Source organism: Ursus maritimus, unplaced genomic scaffold, assembly GCF_017311325.1.
Source record: "Ursus maritimus isolate PB19 unplaced genomic scaffold, ASM1731132v1 scaffold_12, whole genome shotgun sequence".
NCBI lineage: Eukaryota > Metazoa > Chordata > Mammalia > Carnivora > Ursidae > Ursus > Ursus maritimus.
This window is the reverse complement of record NW_024423564.1, coordinates 5,153,822-5,170,004: the sequence shown is the minus strand read 5'-3', so window position 1 is coordinate 5,170,004 and position 16,183 is coordinate 5,153,822. Positions and strand designations below refer to the sequence as shown.

The 16,183-nt window shown below is 38.1% G+C and overlaps 1 protein-coding gene and 1 pseudogene across 1 annotated transcript in view; one reads left to right on the top strand and one right to left on the bottom strand.

Moving 5' to 3' along the window:
* NOTCH2 (notch receptor 2) overlaps positions 1-16,183 on the bottom strand; it is a gene marked incomplete in the record, with an annotated part of 185,024 nt that overhangs the window by 61,316 nt on the left and 107,525 nt on the right. Inside the window, 1 exon segment of the mRNA XM_040626847.1 lies at positions 13,758-13,880. Coding sequence (XP_040482781.1) covers positions 13,758-13,880 — 123 coding nt within the window.
* LOC121102021 lies at positions 590-6,322 on the top strand (annotated as a pseudogene).

Sequence of the window (16,183 nt, the reverse complement as noted above, 5' to 3'; positions counted from 1 at the left end):
ACCTAGCATATAAACGCATCTGGTAAAAAGGGAGAGCGGTGTTGTATCCGTGCCCTACCAAGCTACTAAATCTTCCACCCAAACAAGTCTCAGCATGGATATCACCTGTGTCAACATACAAACTTTGCTGGTGAACTCCCAAAATATGTTGCACAAAGCTCAGTTAGGCAATTTTTTAAGGGCATCAATTATCCCTCTTAGTAATTTCCACCTGCCAGATATTGCGGGCTACTGCCATTTAATGTTGACACTAAGGCAGTGGGCTATTAGGCCCTCCCCATTTCCTATCAGCAAAGGGGAAAAGAAATAACTTGCTTTTAGCAACTACTTTCTCTACTGCCACCGTGAGTGTGGGCTAACTTGGTATGAAGTGTCACACTACCAACCTTACCTAACACCTTAAATACCTGGAGCCACCCATAGCTCCTGATAATTTTCTGGCTGATCACTTTTGCCTCTTAAATACACCTCAAATCCATATCTCCCCTTCATATATTTTACTCCAGACACAGTGACTTACTGTTGGTTCCTTAAACATTAAGTTCTTACTTACCTCAGAACCTCTGCATATCCTATTCTCTCTGCCTCAAATATTCCTCCCCCTCTTATTTATACCGCTAGTAACTTCTCATCCTTTGACTTCTAACTAGATCTTCAAATTCACATCTCCCCAATTTTCTCCACCATTGCACCTATTCCATTCAATCCATCCTGCCAACATCCAAAGTTGTACTTTTATATTTATTTATTTTTATATTTATTTATTTATTTATTATGTATAGTCCCTGTCCCTGTTAGATTACAAGCTCCTTGACGATAGGAACTGTGTCTGCCATTCACCTCAGTTTACATATCTGGCACTTTATTAGGTACTTGGCATCAGTGGTGAAATTGACTATAGTAGAACTTAGATTTAATCTAACATGCTCACTCTACAGATGAGGAAACTATGACCAGAGATGTGTAGTGACTTGTCCACATTTGTACAGCTAGCTGGAAGAATGTTAGAAATAGACAAAATTAAAAATGGAAATCATTAAGTGCTAAAAAGGATGTTGCGGGTGTGAGGTCATAGCAGATCAAGTTAGTCTTCTAAATAAGGAAAGGGACTCTGACCTGGCTGTTGAGAGACACAGGGGAAGAGCAAGATGCTTCGGTAGTGTTACTAATGAAGACAACACTAATAACCCACCAACAGAAAAATGAGTATGCTGTGTTAGTTTTGTAGGAGTAGGTCACTTTCATGTTGATCTTTTCTTACTGCCTCATTCTATGATCTTAAAAACCAAAGGGTGAATGCGTAAGATTGTGGGCATAGCCTCTGGCAGTAAATAGAACAGAGTGAACCCAAGAGAACTGTACTGAAATGGAAACCATGACCTAGGCTTCATTAGCCTCAAGCTCTAGCCCAGTGAGCCGTGGACCACTAAACAGATATCATTTATGAGTTGCAACACACTGGGATACAAACAGTTCATTATGGCTCTCTCAAGGTACCACAAACAAACCATCAATCTGACTTGGAGTAACAAGTGACTGGGAAGTGAGAGGAGGGGAAAAAAAGAAAAGAAATGATCACTGAGCCTTAGCACTTTAGGATAAAGCCCTTACCCTTCCTAGTCATCTCTCAGCTGTGAAGTGTGTGGGAAAAACTTTTATCACATCAATGGCCCTGTTAAGGGTCAACTCTCATTGCAACAACAATCAGCACATGAGGAACATATAAAAATGAGCTTGGCTGACCCTTGCCCTGACCCCACTACCTCCTCTTCTATGGTTAAGTCAAGAGAATTCAGGCTCCAATATCTCCTTCCAGCCAGCAACCACCCAAGCTCCTGAGTGTGGAGTTCCATCTTTCCATATTATAGCAGAGCACTGTTCTAACCTCTGCCCTACCTTCTCTCTACACAGATGTTCTATTCCACTGCTGAAGTGAAAGAACAGAACACAAGCTTGACTATCCTACTCCTCCTGGGTCTAGACAGGTTGAAACATTTTGTATAAACACTGGAGTCTATAGGGTCTGCCTAATGAGGAAATGTGGGCACTAATGCGCAAGCACACAAATGTGTATAAGAGGCCTGGAGGGTATGCAAGTGGCTAAGGGGATAATGCAGGAGTAGGGGGTAAACATATGGATAAATACAAGAATCTCAATGAATGCCCCCCCCAAACCTAGACACCATCATCTTTTCTATGACTCTTCAAAAGTCTGTTTTCCCTGTATCCTGACCAATATATTTCCTAAAGAATCACCAGAATGATCTCTATACAGTATATCATGCCACTTGCCTGATCAAACCTTTTGATGACAAAGGGTTTGATAACTCCATACTTAGGATGAAATTCTAAATCCTATCCATGTTTTCTGCCAATCTCTCTAGTCTTTCCTTTGGAAACACCACTAGCTCTAGCCACTCTGGCTTTTTTTCATTTCTCAAAATGATCGTAACCTTCCCCCCCCCCCACCCCCCCGCCACTCAGGGTCTTTGTACACGCTGTTCCCTGTGTCTGGAACACTCTTATCTCCACTCTTTCCTAACTAATTCTTATTCCCTGTCCACAGCTGAAATACCAGCTTCTCAAAGAGACATCACATGCCTACCCCCAACTCAATTCTGCCTGTTAATATGCTGTCCTAATAACCTCTACTTTTCCTGAAGGCATTTATTACAGTTCAAAATTTTACAGATAGTTGTATGATTTATGTCTGTGTTCCTCACTAGACTGTAAATTTCATGAAGAAATGGGTAGTAGCTATTTGCTTCATCTGTGAATTCCAAGCACTTAACATGGTGCCCAGATAATATTTCTTGAGAAGTATTCAAAAATATTTGTTAAAAAAAAAGTTTATCTGTACCTGTCTACTCTTTCTTAGGTCATTTTAATCCCAAAATAATATCATCTTTCAACTCATCTCCCTCACACCTTTAGGGTGTCTCTATTCTATTCATACTCCCAAAGTTTCCATTTTCCCCTTATTGACATCTACCAGTCAATACCCAAACTTCTCATTCTACCCCCTTCCTTACTTGCTAAACTCCATCCCATTTATGCCACACCTAATTCACCTTGCCTTTTTACTCTATGTCTCAAGGGTAATTCTACTCTATGGCGGGTACCTTCCCTCTTTGACTGAAACATAAGATTTCCCAAAAGACTACACCCTCGTCAGCCTTCTTCAGTAGAGTCCTCATCTCCTCTTCTAATTGCCTTAATTTTTTTTCCATTTCTTTTTTTTTTAATGATATGTTAGTCACCATACAGTACATCATTAGTTTTTGATGTAGTGTTCCATTTGCATGAAGGTAAGTAGGCAAAGAATCAATGTTTTCTTTATTCCTTAATGCTGCTACTAACTTCAAACAATAAAAATTTATTTATTAAGCAATTTCTAGGTACCAGACTCTGTGATAAGTGCTTATATTGTTGTCAGATGTAATCTTCTCATACAATTAGACCAGTTTCACAGACATAGTGCAGACCTGGTCCACACTGAAGAAAGATACTAAAGTATCTCAGGGGTAGGGAGAAGAGACCCTGATAGAACCCAGTAACAGCCCTGAATTTCAAAGGATGTGGCTGGGCCAGCAACAACTGAAAATTTTAATGTTCTCATTCATTCATTCATTCATTCATTCATTCATTCATTCATTCAATATGTACATACCATGTGCCAGGCACTGACCTATATACAGTGAAATTATAATGGTAAAGAAAACAGTTGTGGCTTCTACACTGTAAATAGGGGTTTTACAACCAAACCCACAATTATAACAGACAGTGGTAAGTGCTCTAATGGATACAGATTGCCTTAGGAGCATAAAGTAGGAGAACAGAGAACTATGTTCTGCAGGTCCGGTTAGGGATGGTATGTTTCATTGGCAAGCCACAATTATGGGACCTAATGACAGCCCACGTCAAGGCAAGTGCAATTTTTTTTTTTTTTGCATTTTATTTTCCTACAAACTTACCCCTTCAAACCACCTAAGGTTGCATTTATAACAAGAATTTATCATCCAAATATTAACAGTAATGGCAGCATTTGTCCCGGCATTTGAAGATCACAATGGTCTCCTATTTTAACTATTTCTAAAGTTTTTTTATCCATTTCTTCACTGCTATGTGATCCAAACCCAGACGACCCCTTAGTACCAGAGCCTTTTTAAATCTATAAAACAGACAGAGATAAGTACAACAGAATATCTTGAGAATAAACTCAGAAGTATGCCATGGGATGCAACCTTAAAGTCAGAATAACTTGCAGTATAGCTGAACAAACTTTAAATTACCATTACCAAGAGAGAGAGAAAGTGCTTTATATGTTAACTGGGTTGTATAAGAGTGTGTATATGTGTGGAAACGTGTGTAGGAAGACGCCAGAGTGGGGAGTATTTCAGGCAGAAGTAAGTATATGTATATTGGTTTGAATAGAAGAGAAAGCATGCCTCATTTGAGTCAATGAAAAAAAATCAGTGTGGTTCACTTATAAGGCATGGATCAGGGGAGATACGGCTGGAGAGAGAGTTATGTACGGAGCCTTGGAACTCTATCCAAAGACAAGGAGGACCCACTGAAGCATTTTAAGCAAAGAAATAGCACGATCCCATTTGTGTTTCAGAAAGCCCACTCTGCTGCTGTGAGGAGAAAGGACTGAACTCCACCTCACCCCTCCAGGTCAATAGCAATTTAAAGCCCTGGGGAGTCCCAGGGTTCCTGTGGCCGCTATAGCAACGAGAGAGTCTGCAGTGCATCTGGGGCAAATTCCGGATGCAGCGGCACCAAAGAGCATCCAGGCTCAGCCACTGTATGGAGGGCAATGGACGCTCTGCCAATGCTGGATGTTCAGAAAGCTGACCCTGACACAAAGGCTTCTCCACACAAGAAGAAGAAAACAGTGCCAAGCTTCAGTCCCCCTGCTAGGAGGCCCACACTCTGGTTCTCTCACCACCTTCTTGGGTTGCTGGGCTGTTAAACCAATTTACATAAAGAGCCCCTCACCTCACCGCAGCAGGGGTTCGAAAAAGAATCAACGGACTCTATTTACAGGCAAGCAGTTACTATGAGCAGAATGAGTAAAATGAGGGGAAAATGGGACCTATTAAAACATTCTGTAGTATAAAAGATGGAAAAGGTACCCCTTAAGATGTAGATAAAGACCATACCTGTGAAAAAAGTTCCCTTCCAGAATAGAAGGAATTGGCTCTGTAGTCTCAAGAAATGTAGGGAAATGTAGGTTTTAAAAAGAAATGAAAAATAATACAAGATGTTGGACTCTGATGAAGAAGGACAGGCTGAGAAAAAAGCAGAATTACAGAGGACCTAGATGCAATGAGTAAATACTACAAAAATTTTTTAAAATGCAATTCAAATAAAAATCAGAATCAGAAGCCATAAAGGACAGAACTGATCATGAAGAAAAATAAATCAGTGTTATAAAGGAAAAGCTTAAGACGCTCTCATAAAATGCAAAGGAAATTAAAATATCAAGAGACAAGATCGTAGCTATGAGAAAGAATGAAGACCTAATTAAGATACTAGATGTTTCTGAAGACACAGAAACAAATGAAAAAAAAAATGAAAAGAAAAATCTTTTCTGAAGTGAAAATAGACCTAAGCTTGCAGATCCAAAGGGCTCAAAAGTGCTAAGAGAAAAAATAATAGGGATATACCTATACCAATACTGGTTAAATATTTTACTTTAAAGAGAGAGGAGAGAAGGGAGAGGGGAGACAGCCTGACTTGTCTGATGTCGGACCTCCCTATAATGCTCACAAGATGCAAAGGAACAATGTCCAGGAACTTGGTAAGATTGACTTGTGACTCAAGAATTCAGTTTCTAGACAAGATGCCATTTTGTATGAAGGCAACTAAATCAAAAGGTATTTTTCAAATATCTAAGAGCTCTGAAGATATGCCAACATGCAACTTTTCTGGGGGAAAAAAAAAATTACTCCAGGATGTATTCATTTGACTGAAAAAATATATCAAAATAAAGAATCCAAGAATGAAAAGGTTGTAACATAAATGTACTGGTAGTTAACACAAAGCAAGTTACATATAGAATTAAGTCCAAAATATTATAAATTGGATTATAAAGCAATGTAAATATCAAGAATATTTTTATAAGAAAATGTATAAAATTTTAAAATTCAATAGCAATACTATGGTATGCATTTTTAAATCCCAGATCATATAAACAAAATCTGAAGAGTGAAAAGAAGATGTAAGAGAACCAAAAGTATGCTTATTCCTCATCTTACAGAAGAGGCAATTAGTACATGCAGTTTCACTTTTGACACTAAAAAAATAAGAGATGGATTCAAATCCAAATTTTTCTAAACATGTATACCTTTTTAAAAAACACAAAATACTATAATTTAAATCATCTCACCTCTATCTGTTATCCTCATGGACCAAATTCCACCTCCTTAAAAGATTTAAACACATGACTTAAGATCTTCTCACTCTTTCCTTTCCCATCTCCCATGAAATTAATATCTGGGTTGAGGTCACCCAGGCCAAGAGTTCTTTACTTTTCTCAACTCAACAGCTTCCACATCCACTCCATATCACAAGCACACTCACATTTTGGATCTCATTACGAGACACTCATTGTTCCAACAGCAAGATCTCAAATTTGGTACTTCAACTCTGACTGTAACCTCCCATCTCCCTCTTCCTCCATTCCCAACAACCATTTCACCTAATTATCCCCCACTAACACTTGTAAGAGTCAAGCCCTCCTAAATAACCCAGTTCTTTAACCAACCCCCTTCCAGCTGCCTTAACTCGGTCTAGCCAAGAGTCTATGGCCAAGGGTCACATGAATGAAGTTTCCGTCCCCTGTAGCTACTGCCCTGCATTTCTCCCTCTTTTAGCTGTACAAAATCTTGAATAAGTGATCTATACCCACTCCTGCTCTTCCTCCTTCCTCAACACCCACGTTTTTTCTAATTTAACCCTTTGCAATTTGGAGTTCTTCTCTCTTTAATATTGAAACTACATTTTAGAAGATTTCCAACGACCTCAAAAATTTTGATTAACTCTTTGCAATTATCATTCTTATTTCAGTCTCTTGTTTGTCATTCATTCAACAACTACTATTTGTTAAAATTGGTCCCAAGAATGCCAAAATAAGTAACACCACCCCCATCATCCAGAGGCTGAGCGCCCCTAGGGTGAGGGAAGTATATAAACCAGGAACAGTGGTAAAACACCACAGATGGTACCAGAGAGGTATGCAGAGCTGAGGCAAGGGCCCAGTCTTAAAACGCAGCCACTGGCTCAGGGATGCTGTCATGGCAGAGCTCCTCAACTCACACACACCCCTTTCTCTCACCTTCCTTCTTTGGATCCCTTTCCTCCTCCATTTTAAGTGTGGACATTTCTCACAATTTAGGTCCAAACTCTCTGTTCTTCTCACACCATGCACTTTTCCTTATAGACCTGATACATTCCCAGGGCAACCAAAAACAAGATCTAAAATCTGAGTCTAGAGCTCCTACCTCTAATCTGACCTTCTGGGTCTTACTGTTAAGTGCTTTTCTCTGGGAAACTCACCTCAAACTCACCAGCATCTCTAGCCCATTTCTCTATCTCTGTCAATAGAACCCACATTCTCTCATTACACAGATTCAAACAGAAGTTAACTCTGCTCTATTTCCCCCTTCATCCAACCAAGTACTTAGCCCCTAATTTCTATCCATGTCTTCTCTCAAACTCATGTTCATTTATAGTTTCTACCTCCTACTGTGGTTATGTGTAGACTTTCTTCTTTCTTCTTAGTGAATCTGACCATCCTTAAAAGACAAGAACTGATTAATTTCTTCGTGTCTCTTATATCATCCAGCATAGTATATTGGATATAACAGTGAAATATTCAATAAATATGTTATTGAAGCTACCTTACAACAATTCTGCGGGGGCTTGAAAAGCCATGGAATGAAACTAGATCTTGCCTGGAAAGTAGCCAAAGTCAGACACTGAGTCATGGACCACAAGAACACAAAAGATCCCTCAGTCTCACCTCCTATATTTGGAGGGGGGGGGAGCTATCCTAATCACCCATCCCTGTTCACACCAACATGACTGCTCATCAACTCTGAGACCTTTAGGATGAGGATGCTTCAGGTTAGTACTCTGGCAGTCTGCCCAACTGATAGCAAACTGAAATTGGGTGAAGCAGAATTCCAGAAAACAGGCTTTTATCAAGTCCTCACAATCAAGTTCACAGCAGAGAAACTGAAATGGGAGATGCATTTTCCCATTCCCCCATGCAGAATACAAATGAGAATACTTTTGCAGCCCCAGATATAAATAGTTTCCACTCTCAACCAAAAGCCTCCATTCCTATAGTATTTAAAAAACAGAAAAGTGGTTGTAACAAAAACCTCATCCTAGAGAACAGCTTGTCACCAACTAGAGGCTTGACTGAAACAAGGCATGTAGTTCAAAATCAAAATACTGCCATGAAAAGACTCCATTCCCAGACATAGGAGATAACGCACCACCTCTGGCAGTATGTACTTGCTGATTCATGCCAAAAAATTTTTACTGAAATTGGAGCAACCGACGGTAAAGGGAATCTTAACCAACTCTTTGGGCTCATCAGTTATAAAAGGAGAGCTGAGAGAAAATGTGGTTGGTTTTATTTGACTCATGTCCACCTAACTTCCATTGTTCACTTCTGCTTAGCGTCCCAAAGCACTATTCCAAGCCCAAGCTAAAATTACATTTCTGGGTTAACAACAAGCACAGGAAAATAAATCACGTCTGCCCTAGGAGTGAACCCAAACCAAAAGCTGCCAGAGAGGAATTTGTGAGTTGAGTTTAGAGGCAACTTTAACTCTGAAGGAAATGAACCTTTAAAAAGAAAATTCAAATAACAATCTACGTAGACAAAACATTAATCTACACTGCTTTAATTAATTTGGGAGCCTTTTATAACTTTTTTTTTTTCTTAAGTGGATATCTGCCAGAGCAGAACTTCTCTCATAAAATGGCTTGAGGCCAAATACAGTAATAGTAAAGACTTTTGTGCTCAGGCTTCATCAAATCCTTAGGTTTATTTCCATTTCCTAAAGGAACATCCAACTACTCAGACATCTTTATAACAAAATTCCTATAAAAAAGTAAACCATTTGCCCAATTCCCAACACCAATTTCTTTCTTCCACCTGGGCTTTAGTTCATCCAGAAGAGTGGTAGATTTGAATACTGTTCTAGATGGCCATGTCAGGTGAAAAGACTAGATCAGAACACAGTTCTGTCCATAACCGATGTGGAAACCACACCAGAGGAAGGCCAACATGCTCTCTTCTAGTGAAACAAACCCAAGGTCCCCTGTACAAATAGTTGCAAATCTATCCCTCTACCACCCCATATCAGAGAGGATACTCCTACATAGTAGCAGCAGTGCTAATACCTATAGAACATCTTCATTTTCAATTTAAAATTTTCTGGTAGAACTTAAAAGAAAAAGAAACTGATGGAGTCAACTTCAATATCATATTTTATTTAACTCAATATATCCAAAACACTATCATTTTAGTATATAAACCAATATTTAAAACATTATTAGTGAGACATTTGCTTTTGTTTTTCATACTAAGTCTTCAAAATCAGGTATTTTACAGCTGCAGCGCACCTCAATTTGACCTGTCACACTTCAGATAATCAATAGCAAAAAATGGCTAATGACTACCATATCAAACAGCATGGATCTGGAATGTTTTATGTGATAAGTGCAATTTACAGTTGTAGTTGTAATTTATAATTACTATTAGATATAATTTAATTTACATGATAAATGAGAGGCTCAAAAGGTTTTTAATTGTACCATTTATTCTCCCAAATACCCCAATAAAGTAACTAAGAGATATTAGTTCCATGGATAGCAAATAAAGCCTTCTGAAGAAAAGGAAGCTGACTCATTTATCCCAAATCAAGCCGTGAAAAGACTCGGAAAAAATTTCTGGTCATCTTGATACCCAGAACTTGCTACTAAAGACCAAACCTTCTCTGCATATGTATTTATAAAACAACATAGTACCTATCAGGCTGTCTCATTAAAAACTTATAAATACAATGCTAAATGTTAACTACGCTGGAATTAAAATACAAAACTTAATTTAAAAAAACATGGCAAATTCACAAATCTCCTTTATTTCAAATTGATATCTAGTTTCTTCAGCTATATAATCCCATCCATTCTTTTTCAGATACCTGGAAACTTCATTTCTTTCCTAGTAGACTAACTCCAACCCTTCTTTTTCTATTGTCTCAAAGCCAGACAAAACAGTTCATGCCTCAACTCTATAGCTGTGAATTATAGGGGGAGGTCTGAATAAAGTTGCAATAAGGCTCTTGGGTACAGTGAAAAAATCTCCGGACTGAATATAAAATATTCATTCGATATTGACTTCTAATTTCCAAGTAACCAGGAAAATTTCTAAAATGGGAAAAAAATAAAGAATAAATCAACACATCCTAGAATAATAAAATTATAAATTGAACATTGTCTATTAAAAAGATTCAAAATCCTTAAAAAATAAAAAAGGACAACCCACAGAGTCAATTTGTATAGAAAAAGACCACAGATTTGAGCACAGACTTGGGGTTCAACAAAGCTAGATTCAAACCCTAACCCAACCACTATGTGCCTTGAGTAAACTGTTTAAACCTTCTGCACATCCATCATCATCTGTAAAAAGGGTATTCAATAAACTTTACCCCTAATACAGTTAACACAAAGATTACACAAAATAAAACATTGTAATTAGCACAGTATTTGGTTACTAATAAACATTAGTTAACTCCCAGCCCCTAAACCCATTCATTTCTTTAATTTGTACAAAGCAGAAAATACTAATCTGAATTTATAGCTCTAATATCAATAGAAATAGGAATGCTATGACTCCCAATTTTTTCTCTATTCTTCTCAGAATGAGGTAAGGGCTGGGATGGTGAACAGTTCAGCTGTATGCTACTGAGAACAAAGGTATATAGAGAGCTCTAGTAACTGGTATCATCAACAACAGTTCAGTCATCCTATAACTCGGTATTTCCCTCACCTCAAGAATATAATAATGCCAATATTAATATGGTGAGCATTATCACTGAGGAATGTACAGTGTAGTAAGGGAATCCAGAGGAGTTTACCTAGCTCAGCCTGGAGAGGTCACAGAAAGTTCCCTGAAGGAGGCAGCCACTTGACCTGAGCCAGGCAGGCAAAATTGGTGAGGACAACAGGGAGAGGAGTAGAGAAGGGAAATCTGTAGAAAAGGAATGGTGTGAGTGAAGACATAGGACGCAGGAGATACAAGAGAACTGGAAGCAGTTCTTATTGTGTTGGATACATGAGAAGACCGGAGAAGCAAACAGGGTTGAGACCAGGAAGGAATTCATATAGCAGAGGAAGGACCTCGGACTCGATCCTGTTAGTGATGGGGATAGCAAAAAACAAGGCTGCTGCTGGAAATCAAAGAATTGGCATGAGTGAAAAAAAGGAAGGAAACCTGTGGTGGGAAACCGAAGACTGAGAGTCACTTTAAAAGACAGCAGATCAAAAGAAATAAATATTGCCACATTGAACTTATCTAGAAATCTGCCATCCTTTCTAGAAAATACAAAAACACATGGAGAAAAAAACATGTTATAAGGACTTTCATAAAAAGAGGTACTTATTAAACATCCTGGGGTAAGAAATTTTGATAAAATATCATTTCATTGGGAGAACTTTTCCCAAGATTGCACTTTCCTAATTAATATCAAAGCAGAAAACGGAGTATAGCATCAAAGAAAATTCAGCAATGAAATCACAATATTATTTAATCTTCATTGGCATCAGAAGCCTTAATACCATGTACAACAAAGGAGAGATTAGGATGGGGTCAAGTTCCTAACAAGCATCTCATCCAGTCCAATACCACTGTAAGGACCATTAAAAAAGAGAAAAATGTAAATCTTTCCAGTTTTTACTGTCATGTAATGAACTTCACAGCAATTTCTTTGAGTTGAAAAGAAAAATGGCCTCTGAAAAAAATCTACCAGAGAAATGGCAAAAGCTAAAGAGAAAAGAATATGACAAAAGTGCAGAGTGTTGGGAGTGAAGTCCTAGGATCAAGACACCAAGAAGAAATTCTAGGGAAGTCCAATTCTAGGGAAACCCAGTGGGAAAGTATTAAAAAGGACAGCCTGGAGATTAAAATCAGAAATGTGTGCCCTTCCAGGAAATCATGTTACTAAAGTTTTAAACCCTTTTAATCTTTTTCTATTCATAGTGTACAGCTCTAAAGAGTACTCTAAATAATTAGCTCCTACAGATAAGGGAAAGCAATTTGGAGATTCTAAAGAACACCAGGTAGTAATGGCAGCAATCCAACATCAAGACTTCTTCGCTGGGCAAAATCCCTCACTGGTGCTGAAGTTTCTTTTTTTTTTTTTTTTAAGATTTTATTTATTTATTTATTTATTTGAGAGACAGACAGAGTGCACGCTCAAGAGAGCATAAGCGGTGGCGAGGGAGAAGCAGGCTGCCCATCGGGCAGGGAGCCCGATATGGGGCTCAATCCCAGGACCCTGGGATCATGACCTGAGCCAAGGCAGCCACTTAACTGACTGAGCCACCCAGGCGCCCCTAAAGTTTCTTCCTTATAACATTAACTTATTCTTGGGTTTCCACATTAAATCATCAAGTTCTCTCAAAAAGGCTTAGTTCTTAGTCACTTAATCAGTTCTTAATTGTTTCCACTTTCAGTTAGATAAATAGATATAAACAGAAATTAGAACCAAATGTCTACATAAAATCACTTAACTTTCAAAAATAAGTGGAAAATCTGCGTAAGACATCAGACACTTAAGAGATTGTAAAATTAAGCAAGACTAATGTCTGAGGCCTAAAAATCTATTCTTATCCTATGTGCAAAAAGGGATACAAAAAAGGAAAAAAATAGAAATGTAGATGGGTGTCATAAAAATAATGTCATCAAGGGTGCCTACTCAACCCTTTGCATAATTATAGGACATGGCAATAAGATGAGATAGATTTCTGTCCATGAATAAGCTCTGAACTCTTGTAGTGTCTATAACTTATATTTTCACTTTTTAGTTGGAAGAAAGAAGAGTATTTTAATAGCCTTTCATATAATTATGATTATTGTTTGATACTATACCAAAACCTAACAAGTTGTAGTTTCTTTTTTTCTCCAGCTTTACTGAGATATTTTTGACATATAACATTGTATAATTTTTAAGTATACAATGTGAAAAAAATAAAGTATACAGTGTGATGATTTGATATATGTTTATATTATGTGTAGCAAAATGATTACCACAATAATATTAGTGAACACATCAATTACTTCCCATAGTACCTATTTTTTTATAAGTGTGGTGAGAACATTTATATTTTCATAGTTAATTGTGTTCTTTTCCTTTCAAATATGTATTAAGTATCTGCTATATCCTAGGCAATGTGCTGCTTTTCCCATACCTCAGAGTCTATCAGTAATGCTCTTCTCTCATATCTGCCATAGCACCTTAGCGTGGTGCTGAGGTACTGAGTTCAGAGCAGTGGCCCAATAAATACCTGTGAAAACATTTTTTCTTTAAGAGCATAGGAGAACATATGGGGTTAGCACTATACCCAGTGATGTAGCACAGAGACCCTTGTAAAAGGTGCCCACCTTCAATAACAGCCTGCCTCTGGTTACCAATCCATGCCCCATTCTGACTGACTGACCACAGTGTACATACCTGTCCACTGAGGGGGGCAGCGACAGTTGTAAGTATTAACCCCATCCACACAAACCCCTCCATTCTGACACTTGTGGTTAGGGCAGTCATCAATATTCCGCTCACAGGTGATCCCCTCAAAACCTGGATAGGGAAGAACAAGAGAAAATAATGAATTCTCATGCAGAAGTAAGTGGTCAGCTCTTCTACAGAACATGGTCATCAGAACAGACTTACTACATGATTTCAGTTCAGTAGCCAGCAGCTGGTCAACCCAGGCCTCACCATACAAAAAATTGCCCAATCTTCTGTCTTCTCTTGCCTCAAGAGAAGCTAGACAGTTAAAGTGACTCATTATGCCAATGACATGCCTCCACAGTTACCTCACAAGTATTTCAAAGTGTTTTTATGAAATAAAATCCCAGTGAAGATAAATGTCTACTTAGATAACTATTCACTGGTTCTTTAAAAAGGGCGGGGGGGGGGATATTAGATTTTCCCCAGCTCCATGCTAGATTAATGGGAAGAACAGACAAAAGATCATCTAATTAAATTTAAATCACTTACTTTCTTCTTAGGATGTTTGCTTGGGAAAACTAGGTGGGGGCAGGGAACGTAAGAAAAGTATTGAGCTCACAGTCTAAAGATATGGGTCAAGTTCCAGTCTCACTACCTATAAGCTATTTAATACATGGTAAATTACAAACTCTGAATTAGCTTCCTCATCTGTAAAATGAGGCTGATTCCACCTGCCCAACCTGCCTTTCTAGGTTGTTATAAGTGCCATATCATGAGTAAAGTACATTATAAATATTATAAAGCTATTTGAAATTGGGGTGGCATTATTAATTAAACTTACCAACCCCTCAAACTTTATCCGCCTCTCCACATTTATGGCATTACTTCCTTCCTCTTGATTTTTCCCTTTTGTGAAAAATGAAACCAACACACCAAACTTCACCCTTACTGCTCACAGTGTGTTTCTCTGTAGTTTATACATCAAGCTTCTTCCTTTTTTCTCCTTGGCTACCAAATCCCTTACCTATTAAAATAGAAAACTACCAGCTTTAAAACTGAATGTTCAACTGGTCATTCTCCTATTTGAAATATACTATGACTAAGTATTTGGCCTCTTCAAAATGTCCCTAAGGTTCTTCTTCTCTCACTCGAAACACTGGGGATGTAACTGTGAGTAAAAAAGACAGAATGTCCTTGCTTTGGGGGTATTTACAGCCTGGTGAGTGGGACAGACAGCAATCACACCTTGCTTTATTCATTCCTACCACAAGCCACTGTGATAGTCTACATCTGCTCTGTTACAATGCAACATGGCTGGTTTCTCTGAATAAAGTGGCAGTCATGTAAATGGGTATGAACCAAGTGGCAAAAAAAAAAAAAAAATACTAACATCAAAGGAAATCACTTCATAGAAGATGGGGATAATTGAAAGCTTGACTAAAGAGAATTCTATTTCTCTAGGCATCTGGTATTCAGTCCATTCAAGCAGATGAATCACTAAGTAAGCCTGAGAAAGACTGAAAACTTTTATAGACTCAGATTTTTAAAAATTTATCGTATTACTCATATATCTGTTTAATTGTATGAAAGCCTTACAGATGAACTGACTCAGAAAATTCTGGTTTAAGCCCACCCATTAACTAAGATAAAGTAAGGGCAAATCTACAGATCTACCAAGCAGCAGTGTCTGAAGAAAAACTGAGGTCTTTGCTCCTACTCTAGCACTCTTAATAGAAACATTCCTCAGAAAAGTTAAAGACAGAGTTTTAGAGTGTGGCTCCTGGCCCACCACTGCTGGAACCTGTGTGGTCTAGTGGTATTCTGGAACTGGTAACTTGATCTCTCTGGTGACTAAGACTAATATGGTTGACGACAGTGTCAGGGAGGTGATAAAGCCCTGGTAGCCAAACTATTAGCAATTGAAACTGTGACCCTGAATTTATATTAGCCAATGCTACAACTAACCGAATTCACTAACCACAGACAGATTAAGAAAGCAGAAGCATTTCAGCATAACCACAACTATAAGAAATGACATGTTTTCTTTTTATGACTATTTTCAAGGTAGTTCTTCCCTGTCAAAAGTAAGTAGGTAAAAAGGCAGGTTGCTAAGAGTTAATTCATTATTAAAGCATGGCCTCTGGGGCCTAGGTTCAACTTTCAACCTTCCCATGTAATAGGTGAGTGAACAGGGGCAAGATACTGGAACTTTCTTTCCTCTCTGGGGGAATTAACAGGGTTTACCACAAAGGGTTACTATAAAGAATAAATTAGATACACAGAGCACTTACTTCAGTACATGGTGCTGGGACAACTGAACATCTACAGACAAAAGAATAAATTGGACTTCTTTCCCATACCATAACACAAAAATTAACTTAAAATCTAAGAGTTAAAATTATAAGACTCTCATAAGAAAACATAGGAGT